The sequence below is a fragment of the Alligator sinensis genome, unplaced genomic scaffold (genome assembly GCF_000455745.1).
Source record: "Alligator sinensis unplaced genomic scaffold, ASM45574v1 scaffold237_1, whole genome shotgun sequence".
Taxonomy (NCBI): Eukaryota; Metazoa; Chordata; order Crocodylia; family Alligatoridae; genus Alligator; species Alligator sinensis.
Window position 1 is genome coordinate 804,647 of NW_005841849.1, and position 8,622 is coordinate 813,268.

The 8,622-nt window shown below is 54.7% G+C and overlaps 1 protein-coding gene across 4 annotated transcripts in view; it reads left to right on the forward strand.

Moving 5' to 3' along the window:
- SNED1 (sushi, nidogen and EGF like domains 1) overlaps window positions 1-8,622 on the forward strand; it is an 84,481-nt gene that overhangs the window by 70,173 nt on the left and 5,686 nt on the right. For all 4 annotated transcript variants that reach the window (XM_014522196.2, XM_014522199.2, XM_014522209.2 and 1 more), the window contains 6 exons: window positions 825-1,008; window positions 1,924-2,036; window positions 4,004-4,288; window positions 4,924-5,068; window positions 5,999-6,081; window positions 7,570-7,668. In XM_014522196.2, the coding sequence (XP_014377682.1) occupies window positions 825-1,008; window positions 1,924-2,036; window positions 4,004-4,288; window positions 4,924-5,068; window positions 5,999-6,081; window positions 7,570-7,668 (909 nt within the window). The remainder of the gene's footprint in view (window positions 1-824; window positions 1,009-1,923; window positions 2,037-4,003; window positions 4,289-4,923; window positions 5,069-5,998; window positions 6,082-7,569; window positions 7,669-8,622) is intronic.

Below are 8,622 nucleotides of genomic sequence, written 5' to 3' on the forward strand. Positions count from 1 at the left end.
ATCCCTGAGTGCTCTGTTGAATAGCTGTCAGTGGGTCTGTCCTCCATGAATAGGTCTAATCCCTTTATGGACCCAGTTAGACTGTCAGCCTCTTCACCCTCCCATGACAACAAGCGCCATGCATTAACTACATGCTGTGCCAGGGGACTCCTGCCCTGCTGCAAATGGGATTTGCTGTTTGCCTCCCTGCTCACAGCCTCTACAAAGGGCTGCACAGGCTATTCATGCCTGACTAGGGTGCCGATGTATCTCCCCTCATACTCCTATATTGGGGAATTGTGAAGATTCCTGTGGGGGCACGAGACCTGATACCCAAGAATAATGAGAGGTGCTGCCTGTGTAGGGACTTTTTCTCCTGCCAGTCTGAATATCTTCCGCACAGCCTTCCTGTGGAGCTGCTGGTCTGGGTTATTGGGTTCACCCCCAAGCAGTTCCATGCCACTCCCCCTACCCTCCCACAACTTCCTTGGGTGAAGGCAAAGCAGCAGGGGCAGGCACCAGCCCATCTGCCTGGTGGTACAGCTGTGGACTGTTCCAGGTAGCCCTTGCCACAGGACTGCTGCCCTGAACTGCCCAGGAGGTGGGAGTCTGCCTGTCCCTTCTGCAGGGTGTGCTGATGGCCCAAACAACAAGCCAGAGGCTGTATTGTAGGCAGCCAGGAAGGGACATATCATGATCTCGGGGATGTGCTCCAGAGACAATAGACTCCCCCAGGAAACAGGAGTCAAGGGGGTTGGGTTGGGCCTGGCTTTTGAGGGGGGACTTGCAGCTTTGCTTGGCGACTAATCACCGTGCCCCTGCCTGTGCTCTCTGTAATCCACCAGGACCACACCCCGTGGAGGGGTTTGAGATCACCAACGTGACGGCCAGTGCCATCACAGTGCAATGGGCTCTCCACCGCCTCAAGCACTCCACTGTCAGCAGGGTGCGTGTCTCCATCCGCCAGCCTGGCGACGTGGAGCACCACACTGTGGAGCTGAACAGCAGCGTGGCCAAGTACACGTTCTGGTGAGCACAGGGTGGGATGTGGCTGGCAAGGGGACAGTGAAGGATGGCATGGGAAAACCCACCTGCCATAATCACCCATGAGCTTCTGTCTCCTTGCCCTCCCACAGGGTCCTGCAGGAACAGAGCTGTGGATGGGATGTTGGCTGAAGCCCAGCAGTGCCCACACACAAGCCGTGGGGTCTAGGCCAAGGGTCACACTGACAGCAAGGGGATTGGCTGGACTGGCCCTGGCAGGTCTCTCTAGCTCACACCCAGGGTCCCCTGCCTCATGGCACTGACACTAAGTGACCTCAGTGTCACTGCAGTCACATGCAGTGTCTGCAGTGCATACTTTCACTAGTGTTGCCAGCCTAGTGAGGAGTGTTGCCACCAGGCCCCCTCATGCAGCAGTAGCTTGTGCTGGCAGAAGTGCTCTTCAGCATGTCTGGTGATTCAGGGATTACTCAGTGGTTTGACTGCACCAATGAAGGACCTCTCCTTGGTGATAGGAGCTGTGTCCCTGTTCCAAGTGTTCCTGGTCTAGTTGTACCAATCATAGTGGTGCCAGCAAGACCCTTGTAGTGCAGACCAGCCCAGGATGCCATAAAGACCTTGGGGAATAAATAGTCTGTCATGTTCCACAGGAGGCTCCCAGGCTTGCCCAGCCTTGCTGAACTGGCTTCCACTCCAGAAGAAGGGTCTGGTGCACCAGAGTCGGGGTGGGGAGAGTGCATGGTTTATCATCTGCTCCAGTAGCACCCTATGGCTTTAGTCACTGCTGGAAAGTGCAAGCAGGAAAGGACATAGGCCCAATGCAGTGTTACCAGCACAGTATACACCAGGTGGGGAGAGACTGTGCAGAGAGGAGTTAAAGTGGATGGCAGAGACCCACATGACTTAATTAATTAGTGCCCTTCCCTCCTGCCTTGTTCTCAGGGACCTCCAGCCAGGAGAAAGGTACATTATCCATGTGACGACCCTGAGCGGGGTGGGGACAGAAGACCATCCCTCAGAGAGCCTGGCCACGGCTCCCTTCCACGTGTGGACGCGTAAGTGTGACCAAATGTCCCTGTCCCTTCCTCAGTGTTGCAGCACACAGCTGTGCCTCTGAAAGAGACCATGGCATCCCAGAGAGATTCCATCCAGTGCCCAGGTACTTCAAGGTCTCTGACTGCTTGTGTCTGTGAGTCAGCCTTGGGCCTGAATCAACCTGTTTAGAACTTGTCCATAAGTGCGTGGCTAAAGGGATGAGAACAGAGACCTTTGAGGCAGCGACCACACAGAGGACAACTTGAAAGCTTTTTCTTCCAGCTGGGGGGTGAGCCTGGCTCCAAAGTCAGTAACCCTCCCAGGAAGGGGAAACTGAGCAACCTACCAACACATCCAGCCTGACATGCAATCCCAGCACACAGCAGCAGCCGCTGTCATAGTCTCTGCACATCAGGCTGGTGTCACTGTGTGCTGGGAAGTGTCCTGACAACACCAGCCCCACTGGGAGGAGGGCATTGCGCCCAGGCCAGGGCCCTGTACTCTTGGTCAGGGCACCAGAGGGCATCAGGAGCTGTTGCTGTATGTTGCCCAGGAAGGGGTATTGTCCTACTGGAGTGTCCTCAGGCCCCAACCATCAGCAGAGCAGTTCCACAGTCCCATTCTCCTGCTTCTGTCAAGCAGCCTGCAAGAGAACAAGAGCACCCTGACTCTGCTGTTGGCAGAGGGGTCCTTGGGGTCCCCAGAGCATAGCAAATACAAAGACAACCCATGCAGGACACCCTGCTTTGGAGAACCAGCCCTGCAATCACTCCAACCCTGCCATCCTAGGGCCCAGGTCACCCTTCGCAATTGCAGGCCCCACCCTGGCCACCTCAACAAAGCAGCACTAGTTGGCTCTAGCTCTGAGGCTGGCAGAGGGGCAGTGCAGGCAGGAGATGGCCTTGTGCCAGGGATAGGTGGAGATGCATGTGCCTCTGCAGATGTTGTTTATTGTCCAAGCAAAGACATCCTGAGTTCAGTGACTGCTGAGTGCAGCTGAGGGGAAGCCATGAAGCATCTTCCTGGGGCTGATTTGTCTCCTAACTTGTAGTCACCCAAGTGACGGGTTGCCAGTGTGCAGCTGGGCACCAGCCACATCCTGGCCCAAGGGCCCCTGGGGCAGGCAGAGGAGCCAACCACATGGGAGCTCTGCTCTCCAACTTGTGTGCTGTGCTGCATCCCAGCCCCTCTGTGCCACTGGCACAAGCTGAGGTTCCAGCCCCACGCTTCCAGCAATAGATTAGAATTGCCCTGCTGCAGAAGAGGTGAGGGCCTGGAGCAGAACCCTGCATGAGCAAAGGATTCTGTAGATCCACAGCCACAGGCCCTGAGCAGGAAGGAGCTCTGCACCTCCTGAAGCCACACAGGTGCTGTCTGAATGGCCCAGGCCCCTTCCGAGCCTGGCTGTGGTGGGGCAGGTAAGGGTTCACACACCTGTAACTCCCTTTACTGTGTTACTGGATTAGGCTGCAGGCTTCTGCATCAGAGAGCCCCAGCTGGTGTGCACTGGCCTTAAATGCAAGCAGAGCCCTGGGGGGTGGGTCTTCACGCCAGTGTTCCTGCAGGGGAAAGGCACCTGACTCTGCCCCCATGATAGCCCAACCCAGCCTTGCGCTGCCATATTGCCAAGTCCTGTACAAATAGGGCTAGGAAAGCTGGGGACATATTGCAGAGCTCTGGGACTACAGGAGGCTGAGCTTTTCCAGTGAATTGTGGGTGAACTTGTACATCATTTTGGGCTGGTGACTGATGAGGATTGTGAGATGGCATGGGAGGGTTAGCAGCACTTGGCTAGAGTGACTTAGCCAGAGTCTGCAGACAAAGGGGCAGGGTTACTAGCCATAGGGAATAGGAAACTGAGTTTCAGCCTTTTACCTAGGAGAGGCTGACAAACCTGGGCTAAAAGGGTGTGATCAAACTAGGGATTCACTTTGAAATGCATCTGAATAACAACTCCCCTCTCCCCTCCTCCCTGCATCTGGAACAGGGCCCCTCCCTCCTAGGAACCTCACTGCTTCCAGAGTTGGTGCCACCACAGTTTACATGACATGGGAACAGCCACCAGCGAGTTCAAGCTCAGTGGAGGGCTACATCATCAACGTCACCACTAGCCAGAGCGTGAAGAGCCGCTATGTGCCCAATGGGAAGCTGTCTTCTTACACAGTGCGTGACTTGCTGCCAGGGCAGAGGTACCGTTTGTCCGTGACAGCCGTCCAGAACACAGAGCAAGGCCAAGTGCACAGCGACCCGGCCCACCTGTATGTCATGACCCGTAAGTGCACCCTCATTGCTCCCCTGGCTTCTCAAGCTACTGTAGGGGAGGAACTGAGCACATATGGGAGATTAATGGTGGCAGAGAACATCTGGACAGGTAGAGGTGTCTGCAAGGGGTGCTACATGATGAGAAATCCCATCCACTCCCAGCTGTGACACAGGGATGGGAATCCATGTGATGACTGCACCCCAGGACATGCGTACCCTGAAAGCAGAGAATTGCCACTCCCTGCAGGCACTCCACCATGGTATAGGAAAGTTGGTTGTGTACAGCACTCTCCATCTAACAGCCAATATGTATGGCTGTCCCTGTTCTACACAGTGGCCTCAGCCTTGTTGTGGGGGGGGTGAAGGCAGCCGGGTCTGTATCCAGGTGTGTGTTGACATGGGGGCAGTTTGGCACCAAGAGAAGAGACCTGGTACAGGGAAGCAATACACAGAGTGACAGCATGAGGTCATGGGACTATGCTGGGCACGCACTCAGGCCAATGCTGTGGCCAAGCCTGCAAGTCTGCAGACAGCATGGGATGGGCCCTGGGGAATGCTGTAGCTTTACTGGAAGAACGATGCTCCAGTTACTCGGCTGCCTCGCTGCCTTGGCTCCAGCTAAGCCTAACCCCTTCCAACCCCCAGTGCAGAGGGATGGGACACCAGAGCGGCGATGGAGCCAGGGGGGACACCCCCGCATCCTCCGGAACAGGCTGCCCCCAGCCTTCCTGCCTGAGCTGCGCCTGCTCGCAGACCATGACATCTCAGAGGAGCCCTCACAGGCCCCCAGGTAACAGCTGTGGCTGCCAGCGCCCCAGCTCAGCACAGATGTAATACATGGCACTTGCCTAGCCACAGGAGCAAAAAACTACTGCAGTCAAGCACAGACCAGGTTGTGTCTGAACCATGTGTCTTGGTCCCTCTCATCCCAAGTGTGTACTTGTTCATTTCCCAAATGTGCTATCATTCAGCATGGGTAGCAGCTGGTAGCACCAGCACAGCCAGGTGAGTGCAGAACAGCTCCCAGCAGCTCCCCAATGCTCTGGTTTGTCATTAATCTTTCACCATGCCTTGGAAACAGCAAAGGGGCATTTTCAGACGTGCTTGAGGAATCAGATGGTCTGGTTTCCATGATGATTTGAAAGGAGCTAGAGGTCCAGAGCTGCACTGCCCCCAGGGGCTTAGAAAACCCCACCCCAGACACCTTCCAGTGAAATCTCTCCACAAGGTAGCTGTCTATGTCTGGTGACTGGCCCCATATAGTGCAAGGAGCAGGGGGCCCTTGCTGGTGCTGTGCTGTCACTGTGGTGTCTTGGTCCCTGCCTGCTGCAGGGGTCAATGGTACCCTGGAGGGGTTCTGCAAGCTTTGATGGTGCTAGCTTTTGCATTAGATCTGTTCTGTAGCACAGAAGTAGCACCAAGCTTTGCTCTCTAGTGGGATAAGTAGAAACTACCTGAAATATGATGTAAAAAGCTATCTGCATCCAGTGCTGATGCCAGTCTCTTACAGCCCCATGCATTTGCCCCTGGGTCAGGCCATACTCTGAAGGGGGGACATTTTTTTCCTCCTTCAGGTAGGATGCTGCCCTTAGTGGTTGCCAGGCAAATAATGGAGTTGTCTGCTGGGTGTGTGACGAAGTGTTCCTTAGTGTGAATACCCATGGGGGAGCACCTGGGGGGCAGCTGTGCTAATTATATGACTAACATGTTCCTCCTCCAGGTACACTGAACTGGTGGATGGCAGAGGAAGGATCAGTGCCAAATTCAGCAGCTCGCCAAACGTAGCCATTACCATGAAAACACGTAGGTATCCTCCAGCCCTGCATATCAGCATATCACCTGAGGCCCTTGTCCACAAAGGCCAAGAGGGACTGCCCACCCTATTCCCAGCTAGTGCACTGGGGAAGAGGGGGCTCCACCCAGTTTAGAAAGGATGGCAGGGTGTGAGGGTGTGTGTATGTGCGAGCCATCTCTCCAGTCAGCATGAAGTCTCTCAGGCACACAGTTCTGTCTCCTGGCTACCTTAGAGGTGACAATCGCACATCATGGTGCACTCTGAGGGGTGCTGGCCCTAGTAAGGTAAGGGAGTAGGCTGGCTAACCTAGTCATATGTCGTAGGAAGGGGAGGAGCAGAGATGGGGCAGCTCAGGCTACCTGTAAGAGCCACACAGTGGCAGGCAGCAAATGGGACTTCCAGTACCAGGTTGTGTCCTGCCTGGTGGGGCAGGGGTCAACTTGTGAGCTGATGTGATGGGAGCATGATTTGTCCTGCTCCCCCACCACTACTGCCTACAGCATTGTGGCACCTACTGACTACAGCACTGTCAGGGCACTGTCAGGTTTCCCTGAAGTTAGAGGCAGTCTGGTGGGGGGGCAGAGCCCCCTGGCTTTTGTTCCTAGCCACTGACTGCCTTTGCATTAGTGAGCAAGTCCTTTTGCTGCCCCTGCAGGGAGTCAGCAGCACTGCCCTTTCCTGGAGAGGTGTTTTGAGGGCTGTGGGGTAGATGGGGCCTAGAGAGAAGAGGGATACCAGGGGATGCTGTAGACCAGTGGCACCCAATCTTTTGGCCTCACAGGCCAGATGCAAAGTGCAAGGCTTGTCCATGGGCTGCATCCCACATGGAGTTGGTCCATGGGTGTGATCCAGCACAGCAGCCTGAGCCTGTGTGGCTGGATCCAGCTGCCCACTAGCCCAATCTAGCATGTAGCCACATTATCCAGCCTGCAGGACTTTACTCACCCCCACCCCCCCACCGGTCTGGAAATTTGGCAGCAAGGGAGCAGCAATTAATGCAGCCACCACTCCTCTACCACCATATTTCTGGACTGATTGGGAGCCCCCAGGGGCCAGGTGACATAGCTCCATGGACCAGATCTGGCCACAAGCCAAAGGTTGAGCAGCCTTGTGCTAGGCACACACCAACAAACACCCGGTTCTGAGAAGGTAACTTGGGCACCTCCACTCACCCTACTCCTAATCCAAGAACAAGGATTGGAGTAATGAAAGCTGGATGTCAGGGTGAGCAGCGGAACTCCTTGCCACAAGATATCCTTGCATCTCAGAGATCCGCAAGGTTATGTAGTGGACTCGCTGTGGGTCTGGACAAGAGTCTTCAGAGCTCCAAGTGTTGGTGTTCAAGAGGGATGGTCTTTCACAGGCAAGCCATCCCATTATTGGATCCTGCAGGTTCTCCCTCTGCCTATGGAGCAGGTGGTCCTGGGCTAGATTCACCTGGGGTCTGACTAGGTTTTTAACATAAAAGTGCTAAACACCATTTATTGTCCTCCTAGAACCTGAGGCTCCAGTGAAGCTGGAAAACATTGAAGAATCGACCAATCGTGTCAGTCTGGCCCTGCAGCTGCCAGAGTCAGAGAACAAGAATAGAGAGAGTAAGTCTGGCAAGAGGTGGGGTAGGGAAGTTTGCATTCACATCAGGAGGCTCATCACAAAGAAATGACTTCCCCACCGCTGGCTTAACAGAACTCCTTTTGGTGGGTACCTGGAGCTGCCACCTGCATATGCATCCACTCTTTACCAATGCTTCCCATGGCTACTAGCGTTCAGACCCAAAGTCTGACTCTAATGGTTCCAGCATCCTCTGGGTAAGGCCTCCACTGCTCAGGGGTGTGGATAGAACACCTTTACACAGGTTTGGAACAGAAGACAAATGCTAAAGCAGGTGCCCTCAGCCAAGCTGGGGGAGAATTACCACCAAAAGAATTGAGGGTAAAAATTTCTTCACTAGCCTAAGTTACTTGGATTTAGCTTTCATCTCTCTGTGTCCTTTCTGGGATAGCATTTTGCTTCAGGCAAATGGGTAGTACTTGCTCTCCACCACCTAGCAATGAGGCTCCATTATGGCACTATATGTGGGCAGCTGTCCTGGGGTAGCTACATCATTTCATTTCTGATTCCAGCATAAATGATGATGGTGTTCAGAAACCACATAAACCACACCAAGTAATTTGTCCATGTGCTTGCTCTGCTCCTTCCTGGCTGCCTGGGAATGTAGCCCTGCAGGGTGCTGTGCTGCCTGTGCAGTGCCAGGGACCCTCCTAGACGCTACAAACAGGCTTCATGTGTACACTGAGAGAAATATCAGCCCCACTGGAGTCTCTTAAATCAGGGCTTGATGTAGAGATGCTGAGCACTCTCAAGCCACTGCCTGCAGGGAACTGAGTGTCCAAATGCTTCTCTGGATCAGCCCCTTCCTGCAGTCCCAGGAATGGCTTCTTTAAAATGTTGAGCATTGCCTCTCTCTCTCTCTCTTCCCACCCACCCCCACCACTTCCCCTTTCCCCCCCCCTCCCCCCCCCCCCGCCACTCCCACCAGCGCCTGGGTC